The 19,633-nt window shown below is 34.3% G+C and overlaps 1 protein-coding gene across 1 annotated transcript; it reads right to left on the bottom strand.

Annotated features, from left to right (window-relative positions):
- Positions 1–456: 456 nt before the first annotated feature.
- On the bottom strand, positions 457–15,368 carry LOC138701240 (serine/threonine-protein phosphatase PP1-gamma catalytic subunit B). The gene is made up of 7 exons (XM_069827925.1): positions 14,958–15,368; positions 14,520–14,651; positions 14,185–14,415; positions 13,375–13,589; positions 8,711–8,824; positions 6,577–6,720; positions 457–1,873 (listed from the first exon to the last, which is right to left on the bottom strand). The coding sequence occupies exons 1-7, from the start codon at positions 15,010–15,012 to the stop codon at positions 1,778–1,780; spliced, it is 987 nt and encodes a 328-aa protein (XP_069684026.1). The 5' UTR covers positions 15,013–15,368; the 3' UTR covers positions 457–1,777.
- Between the last annotated feature and the right edge of the window lie 4,265 nt (positions 15,369–19,633).

Genomic DNA, 19,633 nt, shown 5'->3' with positions numbered 1-19,633 from the left:
TATGAGAGTAATTTATACTCAATCTACATCAACATTTTCCCAATTATTTTACCCATCCCAATAATAGGGTCACCTTTGAGAACTAGCGGAACTATTTCAAAGTTTGTCGATTTATTAAATCATTTGTATGAAAGTTCACTTACATGATCAGAAAATTGGAGGTGAGATATCTTTGAACGCCAGTGTACTATAGAATCAATGCCAATGTGCATCACACCAAGACAATACTCATCAATAAGAAGTACAGTTGAGAATAACGGACCATCAGGCTCTTCATTTCAAGACACAATACCAAGACCAATACCACAATACCATTATTCAATATTCATCATTTTGGTTCTTTAATGCAGTTTGAGAAATGCTATCCCGGATTGTTTTATAAAATTTCACCACAAAGAATCAATATATTTGATAGAGGTTGTGAAAGAAAAATATAAGTATAGAAACTAACAAGTATATATTCTCTAAAAGATTTTATTAGAGACTAAAACATGAAAGGAGAAAAATAACCTATTACTCTACCCTAGAGATGTCAGCTGGTGAAGTATTTACAAGAATTCAAATGTATCCTAATCTTATGTATAAAGTAACATAAATATCCCATGGGTAGAGATGGAATTAATGGAAGGACTGATGTAACAAAATTCCATTCCCCTCTGTCAAAATCATTTCCCAAATCATACTTTTACAGCTGTTTTATCTGGCAAGATGTACTTAATTAATGCTTTACATTTCATAACAGCCTTTCTTACAATCTATATTGGAGATGTGAATGAATGTGTGGACATATATAAGGGACATACTACAACAGTAATAATTTACAAACACGTGTACAACACTTCAATGGACGAAAGATTAAATAGATTAATGCATTACCATTCAAGAATTACTATACATCTCTGCAATGCTGGTATTAAGTAAATTACAATGACTAATTTAGGGGCCGTCTTCAAATGTAGGTGGGGAAGGACAGGTCATGGGTAAGGAGGCAGCCATTGTTTCACAGCCTGGCCACTGAAACATTGTTACCATATTTTCTCACATTTATCATTCACATTCTGAACGACTTCATTCCTCATTTTTATATAAAATGAATGGCATAAAAGTACAACGCTCAATTTTAAAGAGAAGGATTACAAATTAAGAAAATAGAACCATCAAATGGATCACTGAAAATCCCTCTCTCCTTAACTTTAAATTTACGTCACTTATGCATGGAAGAGATGGAGAAAATATTATCTGAGAAAATATGGTACTTCCTCTGCACAATAAACTACAAACCAATGTCACACTACATTATTACCAACATCTGTAGATTTACTTCATTTGTTCCACAGACTGTGAACAGGCATCAAATTATGTAGCAGTCACTTGCAACAAAAAAATAATAATAAAATCAAAACAAAAATGAAAGTACTAAGCTCAGGAATCAAATGGCCACATACTGAAAGAAAGGAAATGAAAAAAATAAAAAAAAATTGCCCCGTCAAAAACATCACAGTCCAAGAGAAAAATTTTGGCATCTTGTCACCGATATATTTCACTCAATTATTTATACACGAATAAAAAAAAATACAAAGTTTTTTCCCTCTCAAAGTTATGATGATTGATACTTTTAGCGAAGTAATGTTAAGTTATGTTGTTATGTCTGCTCCACTGAGCAGAGGTCCGTGCTGTTGTTTGCTTGTTGTTGCGACAACATGTCGTCTTGACTGTTTTGAGGAGGAGTGGAGCACGGTACGCAACCAACGAACGGAGCCCACACCTATGCAATAGCTCACTTCTTCTTGTTCTTATTAGTGGCACCGCGAGGGGGTGTCACTGGACGTCCAGCATTCAGGCCACCGTATGTGAATTTGCGCTTATCTGCCGGCTGAAAATGGAACAAATGACATTAACAGTAAGTTCAACAAACTTAATCAATGGAATACAGTTAAGAATAACAATGTACTCTTCTCATTGGCGCAGCTTACAATTCCATAAGGAAACTGCAAGAATTTTTTGTTAATACTTGTGCCAAAGGTGCCTCAGACTTGGTGACATCTGTTGTTATATCGTCACATGATTATGTCAGTAGACTTCTCTCATCACTGGCATTAGAAGTGGCATTCTTTAATATATATTTTATTAAAGGAATAATATAAAGGACAAATCTTGTCAAATGTAAGCTCTAATATGATGCGAAATATATACTAACGCGAAATATATACTAACGCGAAATATACATTATCTAGTGCAGGCCTGCACAAGGTTTGCACTCTCCGAGCCGGCTCACAGCTCATGAGCAGAATGCAGATATAAGTTGCACTCTGTGTAAGGATGAACTGGAAGAAGGGGTGATCTCGTACAAAATATACACAAAAGGAAGTACTATTACTAGTGTTCATGAAATGAATTCCCGTTCAGTGTTTGCAAAACTATCTTGGACTATTATTAATTAATAAAGAAATATTTATTTTACAAAAATAATAGAAATTCTATAGCTATTTAAATGTACAATATCATTTTGTTATATTTTTATTTATCAGTACGTCAAAACAAGGTTTTATGCTGTTGGCAGCTGAAAGGAACAGTAGCCTTCTGATCGTAATGAAACATCAGTTAAAGATGTTCGATGTCTGCCTTTATTAAATTTGACTATAGAAAACAGTTGCTCACAAATATAAATGTTGAGCCAAACATATCAATCATTTTCACAGCCAGCCTGTGTAGTTGTGGATATTATTGCTAATGTTTAGTCTTGTAAAACTCAACCAGGCTAGTAGTATTATTCAAACGATCTTTAGCCCTTAGGTCACATTGAAGATCAATAAGTTGGAGCTGTAAATCATTAAATGTTAAATGTTATGTTCCGTCTTTTAGATTCCTTCATACTGTACTGTAGCAGTAGGTAAGCAACATGAAACAGTTACTGACAATAGGCCTACACACTGCACTCCACTAGATAGCTGAGTGGTCGTTTCTCTCTCCTCTACCTATAGCAAGTCTATGTCATTCTGACGTATCTTCCTCTCCGTTTCGGAGAGAGGTAAATGCGGCTCTCCCGCTCCCAAAGAGTGCACGCGCTCGTTGAGCGCTGTTTGTGCAGGTATGATCTAGTGTAAGTGAAGAGAATATCTAGCTTAACAAAAAAAAAATAAGGCTTTTACTCTTCCTAACACAATTCATAAAACGATTTTATCCACCACCTGAAACCATCTCAAATAATAGTGTTGCCATAACTCCAGCAGTTGACATCAAATTATACAGAGTGTTTCCGAGGTGGTGTTACAAACTTTCAGGGATGACGGCGAAGGGCACATGTATCATTTTGAGACAAGAAACCATGGTCCGGAAATGACTGAGTCGAAAGTTATAAGCAAAAATAGTTGTGTGGAAATGGAATTGTAATTTGGCACCACGTGTCCTCCTTCCCTTAACTTTTGGAACAGTCGTGGAAAAATGGTATGGGCCGGATGTCTCCTACATGGGTACTTGACCCAATACAATCTGTGAGCTTGTCTACTGTTCCCATTGGCTCATCCGTATTCGAAAATCAGGTCTGCTTATTCTGCTCTCGTGTATTCCTCCATTTCACTAGGATTGATCGACTGTAAAAGTTGCAGTGTTGGGTGATTTATATTTCAGAACTGGCTATTTTTTTACGTTCAATTTTCTTTCTTCTCGTCCATCCGTTTCCTCTAATTTTCTAACCATTTTGCTACCACTGAAATTGGAACCTGCGGGCGCCCTGGCCACAGACCACCCAAATACTGTCAACAATTACTATGTGGCTTGGTCTCTAATTAATAATTCGTACATTGGGATTGAAAATTTGTTCGAGCCTCATAATTCTCATTTACATTCTGGATGATAATTCAGACGTTATCGAAGGATTCCTAACATTATGAAATTGCATGGATATTGCTTCTAACAAAATGCTACAATCCTCGATCAACAAAATTGAGATCTATAATGCATAGCCCCAAATATACTATGACCTTGAATATAATACGACCTCAAGACTTCAGGTGTTCTATAGTACGGGGAAATAAAAATACCTCAATATAATACGATCTACACTTTGAAAATGTTGTAGAATGAAAACACATAAAAACTGACCTTCAAGTTTTTATTTCGACTGTAGCAACATGGTTATCATTCACAGTCATCATCATAATCATCTTTCTCCTCCTCGTATCACTTTATCTTCTGAATTGAATTTTTCAAACTGGTAATCCTCTCACAAAATGTCCTCCTCGTATCACTTTATCTTCTGAATTGAATTTTTCAAACTGGTAATCCTCTCACAAAATGTCACTCTCACTGCCATCAATGTTATTAGAAACAAAGCATCTTTATAAATCATTCATAATTGACTCATTGCTAATGCTATTATATGCTGTAATTATCTACTGAACCAGCAACTGCACACATCTTTTTTTTTTTTAATTTGTCTGTTGGGGTCAGAACAAGACAGAAGCCATATGTCATCTTTATTTTTATCATATGTTCCCAGAAGCTTGCATTGTGATGTGTGAGAGCTTTCATCCTAGTAAGATATGATTAATATCTTAAACAATAGAAAAAAAAATGTGGGTCCAATTAATTAATTAAAATAATAATTTTATTTCAGAAAAAAATAACAATCAAATTGAAATTATTCAAACCTGTTTTACAGGGAGCTACTACCTGAAAGCCAGATTTGTAAAATACATTCGTTACTGGAGGTATGTTAACAGAAAGCCACAATTTAAGTCACAAAAGTATTTGTGTGCACTCATAGTTGAGTTCTGGCGTCTTGTCTGCTCATTTGTGTCGTGTGGATACAAAGGAAAAATTGTAATGGTGTCGTGTATAGTTCCTGAGGTAGCTCAGTTGGAAGAGCGTTCGCATGCTAAGCGAAGGGTCCCAGGATCAATACCCGGCCCTGGAACAATTATTCCTTGAAATTATTCAAACCTGCTTTACAGGGGAGCTACTACCTGAAAGCCAGATTTGTATAATACATTCGTTACTGGAGGTATGTTAACAGAAAGCCACAATTTAAGTCACACAAGTATTTGTGTGCACTCATAGTTGAGTTCTGGCGTCTTGTCTGCTCATTTGTGTCGTGTGGATACAAAGGAAAAATTGTAATGGTGTCGTGTATAGTTCCTGAGGTAGCTCAGTTGGAAGAGCATTCGCATGCTAAGCGAAGGGTCCCAGGATCAATACCCGGCCCTGGAACAATTTTTCCTTGAAATTATTCAAACCTGCTTTACAGGGAGCTACTACCTGAAAGCCAGATTTGTATAATCAAATTAATCATTAAAAGTAGAAAAGTAGGGACATTTTACCATCCCCATAGACCCATGTCAGGATGCAGGGGATTTTCTCTGGGTGCAACCCTAATTGTACTAGATCCGGGCCAATACGGTATATTATGTCATCCTTATTTCTCTTATTTTCCTATCAAATAGGGATAAGCAAATCATCTCTATTTCGTTTTGATAAATGGAGCATGTTTTATTTGCTAATTAATAAGCTATCAAGTCTATTTCATACTCCACAATTCAATTTAATAATAATAATAATAATAATAATAATAATAATAATAATAATAATAATAATAATAATAATAATATTTATTAATACTATACACTTGAGCTACATTAGGCATTGCTGCCCGAAAGAGCAGAAGCTCGTGCTCGGGCGCAGTTCAGATCAGTTATACAAAATATATCACAAAATTACGAGAGTTCATTGAGCACAATCACATTAATAAATGGTAAAATACATACAGCACGTAATAACAGGGTCTATATACAAATAGAAAATACAGAAGTACATGAATATTAGAGTAATAATTTTAACTCAATTAGCTTAAACAATTAAATAATTAATCTGATTTGTTTCTTAAATCTATGTGTGTTAAGTGTACTTAGCTCAGGGTAAGCTCTAATTAATGTATTATATATTTTGGGTCCAAAATTTCTGCTGTGTTTTAATCCAGCAGTTGTGTGGCATTTGGGAGTATTTAGAAAGAAACTGTAGTTTTGTCTCGTCTGGTATTCATGAGGATCATATTTAAATTTATTGTGGTTTTTATGGAAGTAAATCAGCAATTTTTGCTTATAAATTTGTTCTAGATTTGATATGCCAAATTCCTGAAAAATTAATTTTGTTGGGTAATCAAAAGGTTTATATAGACAAATTTTGATAATTCTTTTTTGGAGCAGATTTAAAGGACGGAGAGTAGATTTTGCCATTCCTCCCCAACCTGAAATACCATACTGAATTATTGATTGAAACAGAGCTAAGTACACAGTACGCAGAACATAAACAGGTAAATAAGAGCGTAGAATGGAAAATTTGTGGATTGTTTTACGCAATCTGTTACACAGAAAGGAGATATGCTTGTCCCATTTTAAATGTTGGTCAATAATAATGCCTAAATATTTAACTTGTGGAAATAAATAAATAAATTAACTCAGACATTTGAAGACTGTCACAATTAAGCTAGTGGATGATATTTACCTTCTACAGTATTATGTCAATTGTGTAAATATAAAGTAAAGAACAAAAGAGTGTTTCAGTTACAAAACTGCCAAATACCTTAAGTATCTGGAAGGAGCACATAAGTGTTTCATCCACAGACATCATGGCACCTGCATTGTCAAACTCGCCACAATAGTTGGGCGCTGAAAAGAGTGTTACTAACTGACGCTTGGCAAAGAATTCGTAACCATCCTCCACAACCTGAAAGACAAAAAAGAAGAAATTATATCCAACATCCACATAAATCAAGTTTTAAGGGATTAGGTACAAGCTTACAGCAGTAAATTTTTGGAAATATTCAACATTTTTTTCCTTCATTACTGTATTTTATACAATAATGAAAATCAGTCTGTGTAAAACACTGACCTTCTGCTATATGAAAAAAATATATTTAGGATTTAAAAAAATTATTTACGTTTTTTTTTTTCAAAATTCAGTTCACTGTGCAGTGATGAAGTGTTACCCACATAACTAAAAAACTATCCAACATTCTGTGATGACATTTTTTGTGTGTATTTATGCATTTCATATCTACAATATGATGAAAGATTGCTTCTCTACCTTTGACAGATTGTCTCATAAAACATAAATTCACTTTAAAAATGGTCAAATATCAGTATTTTCTTCTAACACAAAATAAAAAACAATATTATTTCTTAAGGAATGTAGTTGAAAAAGCACGATATTGTAAACATGAGTTTAAGCAATAAAATAAAAAGGAGAGAACATAAAAAAGTTAACAAGGTTATGAGTTATGAGGGAAACGCTTCATCACTGCACAGTGAACTGCCACCGTTTTGAATTTTTTAAAAAATATATATATATAAATAATTTTTTTTTTAATCGTAAAAATATTTTTTTCATATAGCAGAAGAACAGTGTTTTACACATACCAATTTTCATTATTGTACAAGATACAGTAATGGAGAAAAAACGTTGAATATTTGCAAAATTTTACTGCTGTAAGCTGTATCTAACCCCTTTAACATAAACTATACCTGATCATGCCACAATCAGGTGCACACTATTGACAGTCTGTAATTTATAATTTTTTACAAATTCAAACCAAGAAATGAATTCGGAACACCTCAAAATCTGTGCTTCAGTGGCTGGCCATGATATCTTTGAAAAATATTGGAGTGCAAGAGGTCAAATGACTTTATTGTCAAACGCCTGGCATTAGAAAACAACAACAACATAATTTTTTACAATTATAGTTTATTTATTCTTCAATCTCTAAGTCTTTATAAATTTACACATAAAAACATTTACTTTTAAATCTTTTGAGCCAACCAAGATAAACTATATCTCACATAATAAATAAATACTTCATTTTTTTAAGACAACCATTTCTAAGAGTAGGCCTACTTTTAACAGTGCAATGAAAAGAATTGACTAAAAATTAGTGTATTACACAAGATAAAAATTAATTTGTTTTGTCTGCAGGGTTTGTTACACACGGTCTGCTGCCTTTGTTTTGTAAAATGCCATTTTTAACATATAGTGAGTTAACTATTAATAATGAAACTTTCTTTGATAAAGAGATACGAGAACTTTTGTAAAAGTCAAGAGAGCTTTAAATTCGAAAAGTTTGAAAACCACTGCCTTAGACCCTGATACGTTGAACCCTATGGAGATGATGTGTTATTTATTTTGTTACTAATGTTGGCCTCGATAAATAATACCCAAAATGAGGCTCAAAGGTCTTCTTGGTAGCTAATTACTGGCATAGTTTTCCAGAGCATGCAACCATATTTATTAGTTCAAGGTTCAATTTTGTTACAAGATGTGAAATAACACAATTTGGCAGGCTAGTAACAGTACCTCACAGACATGCTTTCTGTTTTCTTAAGTTCATGATACATTAATATTGAGAAGCTAACGTATATTACTTAGTTTTGTAATCTTAAAGAGTTATTGAATACCCTGAATCATCATCTCACGGAATCTATGCCATAGATGGAAAAAAAAAAGAAGAAAACTAAAAATTCTTACACACCAAATTTTCAAGCTTTTAACACAAAATTAATATTAAGCTTGTCTTCAAAATAGAAATTTGCATAGTATGTTAATAAAAGGATAAAAATTAATTATATTCCTTTAAACCCCCCCCCCTTCTTTTACATGTAATCTAAACTGAGGATCCACTACAGTAAGGAAACTATGAAATACTTAGCTAAATTCTTCATACCTGATGCGCTCTGCAGATTAAATCGAAGTCATGTTTATGCAAAAACTTGGCAACAACTTCTGCTCCAAATGTGAAAGAGACACCTCTATCATTTTCACCCCAACCCATTGTATCCTGTTACAAAAAAAGAAAGTATTACATATTGTGGTTAAAGAAATGCAATTATTTAATGACAAAATAATAAATTACTATTCTAAAACAATTATTTTGAAATAAAAGTTTTCCGACTTTTTTAATGTGAAGACTTGTTGACAGATTAGACTATGACCTACAACATTCATATTGTCTCTTAAGAGAGGTGATGGGTGAAATTTCTATTTTCTACATTTTTCGAGCTACATCCTTGATTTTTTGTACACATAATCATGGTGTGACAGATAATGATGCAGTGAAGTTTTATTTCTTTGATTCAATTAGTTTAAGTTAACAAAAATACTTACAACAATTTGCATATTTCAAAATGAAATGTGTCACTCAATTTTTCAGTAAAATGCCTGATTCTTTTTTTTTTGCAAGACCAGTGGCATATTTATAAAAAAAAAAAAAACATCACACATTAGTTTTCCTGTATCTTTACTACAAAAGTAGAAAAAAGTTTTATAACTACAGTACCATCTAAAAATAAACATTTTCCATTGACACTATAAATATTCCATTTTTTATTTCAAAAAGCATTCATTTACTCATAAAACTCATGCGGTATTTTGTTAACCACGGTGTACAGAAGTTTCAGTAAAAATGTCATGTGCCCAGCATCAAAATAAATTTAATCGGTTGGAGCTAAAAGGAAAGAAGTCAAAATATGCAGTTTATGGGTTATGCAACCATTTGAACAATGGATGTCACGCACATCAAACGGTGGAAGAAGGAACTAAGTCAGACTTTTAAACGTTCTTTGATCTTCTATAACATAAAAATATTAATATAGTGGAATGTTTTTTGCTTCTCCTGAAAAGTTGTGAAAAGTGACTTAGTTCCTTTCAGCTCCGACTGATTCAATTGTAAGAGCCTTTATACATCGAACCTGACGAAATGTGCTGAAAAAAAAAAAGAAGTGTGAGGAAACAGCTTGTAAAATTTGCAGGGAATTAAAATTCAAGGTGCAGCCATTTAGATATTTCGTAATTTTTATGCTTTCGAGCACCGCAGAATATTGAAACTTGCTCAACATATAAATAAGTAAGAGAATGCTGATTCATTTTTCACAAGAAAACGAAAATGCAATTTTTGACTGAAAATGACCAAAATTTCACCAGTCTCCTCTCTTAAAATTCAACGAACAACAAATTTTTATACCTTATCTGTGTCAAAGTTGTAAAAACTCATCAAATTACAAGCTAAGTGGATACAGAACTAAAGGCTAATTAATCTATGTCTCAGTTGACTAAATCAAATCCAAGACCCTTTGAAGTTGAAAAGATACAGTGTATCAATTTTGCATCATAATACAGTAGAATCCCGATTTTCCGTCACCCTATTAACCGATTGGTGGATTATCCGACTGTCTTTCTCTCTCGCCCTTTTTTTTTTTGCTGCAGAAAAAATATGAAGTAACTGTACATTATATTAGTAGGTATGAATTTTTTCTACAGTGTTTTTTTTTACAAACTTTTACTCTTATACAGTATGGTCTACTCTTTGAGGGGCCTAAATCCTATATAAAATGCCTTCCATAGGTGTCAAAGAAAAGCAGTTGTGCTACGAAAAATAGTGCAAGTAATTGAGTGGTTTGGGAAAAGAGAAATTGTGGTTCAACTTGCATCAGAATAGGAATTACAATTTTGCACGATTTAATTAAAAGAAATATAAAGTGTAATAAGTACGTATATCTACAACATGAGACCTGTACTATTCCTCTCTTTCCACAGATAGTCGTTATAAGGAGTTTCCTTGGCTTTTAAAAATCCGTCATTAAAAACCAGACTTAAATTAAGAACTTCTGATCCACTATCTGGCATGTTAAAAAGACAAGACCACGGAGGAAATTAAGAAATTGTATTATACACTTAATTTATGAAATGGTACGGATTATCCAACTTTTCCGATTAACCGTTCACTCCACACCCTTCATTACCATGGATAATAGAGGTTCTACTGCACTATTTCTTTCCTTCATGTAACACCCATACATTATAACCTATTGCAATCTCATTCTCTCAACACACTGATGAAGTAAATAAGCACTGGTACACAAGACATACTGTCTCATACTCAAATATTTCTCCATTGTAAAATCAGGAATTGGATCCGTTGTTTTAATCACAGACATATTATGCTTGTGTCTCCAGTATTCTACCATAATGTTTATTTCATATAAGAGATAGCAATTGTTTGCAAACACCATATTAAGTAATAATTACGGCTCTACTTTCCAATTTGTCCACCTAGTTTTATAAAAAATTGCTCAGTCTCTTACAGCATTTCAGGAACGCTCTCCTGGGACTGATCTGTATAACAGAAGTGAAGTTCGTTAACACAGCCAACAAATTCAAAACTACAGAAAGGTTGTGGATAAGAAAAAAACGAAGATGGCACGTTTAACAGAAGGAAAGCTCGATGATGTCTGTGCTCGATTAGAATGTTCGTCACGAAAGTCAAGCTAGCCCAGCATGCAAAAGTCACCCATGGGTCAACATACAACGCAACAAGATTGCTGAAATTTCACCATATATAAAACGACAGAAGTGCAAGCCTTAAAGGACACAGTTTTGCACCTGGTTTCTTGATTCTGTATGTGACAACAATTTAAACCTGTAATTAGTGTTTATCAGTAACAAGTCAAAATATATTTGGTACGGGTCACCATAAAATTCAAAGTATGCTACATGATCCTAAGATTGAAGTGCTGTGTGCTGCTGAGTGAGGTTAAGAATAATTAGCTCTATATTGAGACTAGGAATAATTAGCCCTTTTTTTTGGTAATTCTGGAGGACGACCACTCCACGATTTCCAAACTTCTCTTTTTTACAAACGACGATTTTATGCTCGATCTTTCGAAAGATAACACAAAAAATATTGGAAACACATAATTTTTACCGTAACCTAACATAATCTAAACTAAACTAACCTAACTCAAGCAAAACTAAACAAACCTAAGCTAACCTGGTAATGTTATGTTAGCTTAGTTTTGCTTGTGCTAGGGTTGGTTAGGTTAATTAGGTTGTGGTAGGTTATGTTAGGTTACAGTCGAAATTGTTTTTTTTCCGATTCTTTTTTATTACCTTCGAAAGTAAAGCATATAATAATCGTTTGTGGAGGGGGGGGGGGGGAGTTCGGAAACCATGGAGTGGTCGTCTTACAGAATTACCTTTTATTTCAGGAAACAATAATACTACCTGGTACATACTGCATCTATAATTTTGGAAGAGTTTTTTCCTCAGCTAACTGAAGAATGAATGCAGCATGGTGAATTTCGGCAGGACAGGGCTACAACTCATACAGCTAGAACTTCATTGCATGCGACTGCAGAAGTAAAATTAGTGCAAGCTTGTGGCCAACTTCATCCACAGACTGAACACCATGCGATTTTTGTTTGTGGAGAACTTTAAATTTGAAAAAGTGTGTGTATAAATGAAATCCGCGAACACTGGGTGAATTGAAAATATACGGAAAGAATTAGCCAACATTTCGCAAGCAAAGTTGCAACAATGTGAATGAAAATGTTACAATGCTACAATATCTGTCTCTAACCAATCTGCCTCTTTGAAAATGTAAGCAATGTTAGGCATGTTCACAATTTTAATATGCAAAATGATGAAACTGAATTAACCTTGCCCATGCATCCGATTTATCTTGATGCATAAGAATGTGTGCATTGCGTCAGTTTGTCAACCGTGCGGGGACTGGAATGTCAGTAGGTCAGTGCATATAGCCACAGCACTGCTGAAAGTGAGTCCACATAAAATCATGGCTCTGTACTAATGCTATGTTCATTAGGTCGACGAATTTAAGTTATTTAAAGATTAATACTTTCTCTCTCAAATTGATCACTATTTATATAATAAAACAGTTTTCTAACTTCGGTCATAAAAAGGACTAATGGAAAGACTTGTCAGATGTCTATCCAAGCTCAATAACTATCAATATAATACAAGCCTACTTATATAATCGATTAGTGTTCAATAAGATTTCCTGAGAAAATTTCTTCACACTGCAGGAAATATACCAGTAATAAAACAATTGCAGTGGGATAAGTCAAATTTTAGAAACTAAAAACTGTAACTATGCAACTTTCAAACAAATGGCAACTCTCTCTCCAATTATCTTTCCGAAAAATGCGATTTTAACTTAACCCAGATAAGCCCAAAAATTTTTTTGTGATAAAAATACAGTAGCACATTAGTTACTCTCAAAAATCGGTTAAATGATGTTGAAATAAACTGAAACAAGGAACGTATATTTTCTAAAGCTAACAACTACCAACATTATCGCACAACTTATAAAATGTCCCTAACACCAACAATGACATAATATCCGAAGGCACTGCAACTGTCCTTAAAAAAGGACGGTAGGAAAATCTGGGTTAATACTATCATAATGGACAAATTTATGTTTTTATTAATCATGATGGAAATTGCAGTTAGTCGGTTTGGGTTTGTATCAAACACTGTACCATTCATGAAAACACTGTGAACACGTTAGTAAAATGGCAGTATCGATCGTACCTTGTCAGGATCTGACCATAGTAAGTCACACAAAAGCCCTTGATCAGGCACATCTGTCGGCCTCATTATCCGTCGAATCTGTTCCATACTCTGTAGGTCAGGACTTAGGCCACCATGACAACAGAAGATTTTCTCATCCACAATTGCCGCCACAGGAAGGCAATTAAAACAATCCGTAAAAGTTTTCCAAAGTTTTATGTTATACCGCCGTTTGCCTATTAAATAAAGATTCGTACATGTATCACTTTACAATAATTTAGGTATTTAATTAAAATAAGGTCAATATTCCCATGCACTCATTAACATTATGTACACAGTAAACAATTAACGGGTCTACCGGAGAATACGATACAAAACTTTACGCTTTATGGTAGATTGAGAGTTTTCGTAAGACAGATAATCATTGACAGGTTAAATTAGGTTTGTTGAGGCTATCGGTATGCCTTGCATATAGTCATCGTCACTATTCTTGTTTCATCACTGAAGTATAATAACTTATGGCTGTATCGTATTCTTCAGTAATCCCCAATAAACTTGTAATAGTCTAATAATGTCTGCACTTAAAATGAGTGAAGTTAAATTCCTAACATTTGCCTGTTGCGCAAATGGCATAATTTGTCTCAGTTATAAAACTCTGTTCACTCTAGAATCATTAATTGGATCCAATGTTTACATCACTGACAACACTGCTTATTTAGCTCGAATTATTTGAGGTAACCACCCCAAAAACAGGCCTGAAGAGGTTTTACTATAAATTTGTTGCTTATATTCACATTAACTCGTGCACAAGTATATTAAATAAGAACTTACATTCATCGTAGAAGCCGTATATCCTATTAATGCTTGCGCATTCATGGTTACCCCTGAGCAAAAAGAAATTCTCTGGATATTTTATTTTGTAAGCCAGCAGGAGACAAATTGTTTCAAGAGACTGCTTTCCTCTATCCACGTAGTCACCAAGAAACAAGTAGTTGGATTCAGGAGGAAATCCTCCATATTCAAATAGCCGGAGAAGGTCATAATACTGACCATGAATATCACCTGAAAACATTTATTAACTACAGCTTCTGTTTATCAAGCTTTCGTCTTAATACGTTTGTGAGAAAATGATTCACAATACTGAAAATAAAACATTATTTACATACCACATATCTTTAGCGGTGCTTCCAATTCCAGAAGAATGGGTTGGGAAAGAAATATTTCCCGAGATTTCAGGCAGAGACCCCGGATTTCACTTTCCGTTAATTGGACATTTTTTCCGGGTCTTGCTCCACGAACTACACAAAAAACAACACATTTCTTCACTTATTATACTACATTTTATTTTTAAAAATTTACGTCCATATATAAAAAACATTCAGTTAAAAAAATTGTAACCACCCAATAAATGAAGTTTCAAGCGAGTAAATTTGAAGTATACAAAAGTATACACTTTCCACAGATGATCAATACAAGTAAAAACAGTCACACAATAGTAGATCAAAACATATACATTTATTAGGAAACCTTCATGAATAACGGGAAGGAAGTCGAGTTGTCACCTCAAATTCAATGTAAACTAACAAATCCAACCATGTATTTACCTTCTAATAACCGTGCTATAATACTATCAATGTTCAATTTATCTGTTTCAGCCATCAGATCACTAAGTATGAAACCGGGTTAGTAAACTAAATTAAGCAAATACTTCAAGATGGTACAGTATTATCACGATTAAAATTTCTCAATTTAGCAATTGATTCTATCCTATAAATGGCGGCTCTGATCCAGCTTGCTTGTTGTATGACGTCACTTTGAGTGCGTTTCCATGGCGTTCCGTTAAAACAATCCAAGGAAAAGAAGAAATTGAACAATTTTTTCAAATAGATCTATCATGATATTATAGAGTACATCATAACCCTACATAAAATTTATAGGAGTTTGTCTTTAGTAATTATACATTAACTATTTGGAAAACAATATCGCTATTTTGTAATTCATTACAGATTCGAGCACAGATTATCAACAAGCGAGTCAGAGAGACCGAGATGAATTTGTGACAAACGGTGTGCTCTGTGAAGGAGACTGTTTACTGAGCCAAGGAGGTCGGGATTATATGCGGAGTGGTATGAAAATAACTCCAAGGTTATTCATTCAAATGTTGGTTATTTATCCATTCCAACCCTTTCTATTTCTGATTTTGATATGTGCAACAAAATTTTAAAAGGTATCTCCTTTAAGACGCCACGAAGGCACATGGTGGGCATGGAGACATGCTCCGTGCTTTCGTGAGTTCGGCACTAGAATGACTTGTGCCCGAAGAAGGCTCTGCTTTTGCGGTCATCACAAACTAGACAAACTGCATCAGACCATCACGAAGCTTGGGGTGATTTTTTTTGGATTTCTCGTGATACAATCCTCCAAGCGGTTAGCAACTGAGAATACTAGGAACTATGCGATAGTAGCGAACCTAGCGGCTAGCAACTAAAGTTCAACTGTCTTTGGATGCATATTGTATTGAGCTTCGCGATCGTGTGTACTACACTGCGCCGTCACCGTGATGTCACCACGCTCCGACGGCATTTTTATAACAGAAAAATACCTTATATTCAATTTCACAGAAAGCTGAGTGAACCACCAGGGCCGTTAGGGTCGTTTTGGGAAGGAGAAAAATCCCGCTCCCATTCGGAATTTAACCTGGAATCTTTCAGTTTGTAGTCAGTTGCTCTACTGAGCTACCCAGCCACTACATTGAAATTTACCATTTTCAAATTGTGGAGAAATTGTCAATCTTTTATTGTTTCTGTTCATGAAAATGGTAATGAGTACATAAAAAAATTATGCTATTTGCGTTATTTTCCTCTTGTCTTAAAATGTAATCAAAATACATTTTTTACATGACGTCTACCTGCGAGGTACAATGTAGACTTCTGTTATGACAGCATGATAATACAAAAGTGCGCTCTTCAAATGTAATAACTCCGCAACGATTTAAGCTAGACTCTAAACGTCAAATGTACAGAAAATAAAGTGCTTTAATAATTTCTAAGTTGTTGTATTGTAAATACAATATAGTATAATTTATTACAATAGAAGTGAACCAACTAAGAAATGTGCAAGATAAAATATAGAAAATGGAAGTGGATTGGCCACATATTCAGAAGGGAAAATGGAAATATAATCAAGGAAACTATGGAATGGAATCCCCCAAGGAACAAGAAAGGGTAGATCTAAAATAATGTGGCATAACATAGCACTGAAGCAGAAGAAACGGAGAAAAAGCAGAAATGAGATCAAGACGATGACTAACAAGAGAATTAACCAGTGAGCTTCTATAAAGGCCCTATGCCGCCACCACCACTACTACCAATCCTTACTTACTTATGGCTTTTAAGGAACCCAGAGGTTCATTGCCGCCCTCACATAAGTCTGTCATCGGTCCCTATCCTGAGCAAGATTAAGTCATATCCCACCTCCCTCAAATCCATTTTAATATTATCCTCCCATCTATGCCTTGGCTTCCCCAAAGGTCTTTCTCTCTCTGGCCTCCCAACTAACACTCTATATGCATTTCTGGATTCGCCCACACATGCTACATGCCCTGCTCATCTCAAACATCTTGCTTTAATGTTCCTAATTATGTCATGTAGAGAACACAATACGTGCAGTTCTGCATTGTGTAATTTTCTCCATTCTCCTGTAACTTCATCCCTCTTAGCCCCAAATATTTTCCTAAGCACCTTATTCTCAAACACCTTTAACCATACCAATACCATAATTTATTACAGACTTAAACAATGCATGTATGAAATTTTACACAATGAGTGTGTTTAAGTGCTTGTCTCTCCTAAATGGCAGGGATGAATTCAGACATTTTGGCTATGACATACCACAGTGTAGCATATAGTCACGAAGCTCAATACATAGTAAATATGCATTCATAGATAGTTGCTAACCACTAGGATCGCTGCTATCGCCTCATTACAGACAATGCGAAATAGTACCTGCACAGTCTATTGTTTCTATAGTACCCTCATAAACTCAAGCTTCGTGACTGTATTTACTAGGCTGTGGACAGACGTAGAATTTTACTGCTTTCAGAATCTGTTTTCAGATTCACTATAGCTCAAATAATTTAGTTAAGTTAATAAACATAGTAAAATCAACACTGCTTGGATTTTAACTAATGAAAGTGACATATGTTGCGATGCCATAGCTAATGAGACAGACAGGCTACGACACGTGTCAGAGTCATGTGGTTATCATGGTCTAGTCATGGCCATCTGGAACAATCGCCTGATATATACCTAAATCCCACAAGGGTAGCTGCTCTTCAGTAAGGGTTGCCAAAAGACACAGCATACTAAACAAATAAAATAAAAATAAACAGTTGCGTTATCACTATTTACGATTTTTATTTTCAAATTGAAGCTACCCTTGGGAAAGTACTTTTATTCAATAATTATACTAATACATGTTCAAAGTTCTGAAAAACAAAGAAATTTCTATATTAAACTCATGTTAAACGTGCATTTATATATAAACTTGTTCAATGCTGGCTACATTATGACTAGGAATGTGATGTTGTGCCATAGCCTGTCTTTCTCATTAGTCACACTGTGACGCAATAACGTCAATATGTCCGATTCAAAACAACTTACATGCGAGAATAAAGAGAATCTAAAAGAGAAGAAGGCTCTCTCGGAACTGTGATTCCACTAGCAATTTTTTAACGAAATAATAACCAATCTGGTGGCATTTCCAGGAATGTGATGTTGTGCCATAGCCTGTCTTTCTCATTAGTCACACTGTGACGCAATAACGTCAATATGTCCGATTCAAAACAACTTACACGCGAGAATAAAGAGAATCTAAAAGAGAAGAAGGCTCTCTCGGAACTGTGATTCCACTAGCAATTTTTTAACGAAATAATAACCAATCTGGTGCCATTTCCAGGAATGTGATGTTGTGCCATAGCCTGTCTTTCTCATTAGTCACACTGTGACGCAATAACGTCAATATGTCCGATTCAAAACAACTTACATGCGAGAATAAAGAGAATCTAAAAGAGAAGAAGGCTCTCTCGGAACTGTGATTCCACTAGCAATTTTTTAACGAAATAATAACCAATCTGGTGGCATTTCCTTGTTCTTAACAAATGGATTACAAAAGAGTTGAACTTCCCAAATCAAATGGCAGCATTTTATCATGTTAACAAGAAATGTCGGAGGCTAATGATGAAGTAAACAGAACAAATATTCGATATAAATTTTTCACTGCAATTCTAATTTTGATTTTGCAATTTGTTTCCGTTTATGTACCTGGGCTTATAAGTGAATGGATCTGTATTATTTGTATCTGTATTTAAAATTTTCAATTGAAGAGCTTAAACCATCAAATAAAAATAATTCACACACTTCAACATCAACATGCATACTAACCAAATTTTTATGTTAATTGACTTTAGTAGGAACTTCTAAGAAAATTATTCCTATACACGCCAAAGTAAACAGTAAAATGGAGAGTACATATCATAAAACAGAAATTTTCGGAAGATTCTTTACAAGGTTTCTGTCCATGACAGTTCAATTTATACACATCCAGTCTGAAAGCAGACATTATTCTTTTAATGTCCGTGTGGGGAACATAGGTTTCGTGTAATTTTGTTTTCAGACAGTTATTCCTATTAGCTGATAATTGTTTCCAAAGAAGATGCTTGTGGGTTTTGAATTTCATCATGAATGTTAAACTCTTACATACACATATAAAAAAAAATTAAACTTTTATAGAAGCTAGAACTCCATACAGAGTAAAGATGAACTATATAGAGCAGGGAAGGAGTTGTCATCTTTAGAAAGAGAGAGAATCACATTTAATACTATTGAACAATTAGGAAAGAAAATACACGTGATCAACTTAGATCGGCTCAATGATAACGATGACGATGACAAAGAAGAAATTTAACATGAAAAATGTTTAATAGGTGGGACTGTTTTAAGTAAAAAATCTTACAGAACATTTCTCTAAAATTTCTTTATGCAGTACAGCATTTCGTATCATAATGGTCTACCTCTATTATTAGGATGGACACTGTCATATTGATAGATGACGTAGAATTGTAACAGGAACAATTTAATGTGGAATTTATTGTTAGAAACCAGCCATACTACCATATTTGCTCACATAATTTGCGCACCTTAATTTTTTAACAATTATTTTGGATTTTGTTTGTTCCACGAATTTTAGGCACAAACATCAAAGTGCATCAATCAACTATCAA

Source organism: Periplaneta americana, chromosome 6, assembly GCF_040183065.1.
Source record: "Periplaneta americana isolate PAMFEO1 chromosome 6, P.americana_PAMFEO1_priV1, whole genome shotgun sequence".
NCBI lineage: Eukaryota > Metazoa > Arthropoda > Insecta > Blattodea > Blattidae > Periplaneta > Periplaneta americana.
This window is presented reverse-complemented; position numbering and strand designations above follow the sequence as displayed.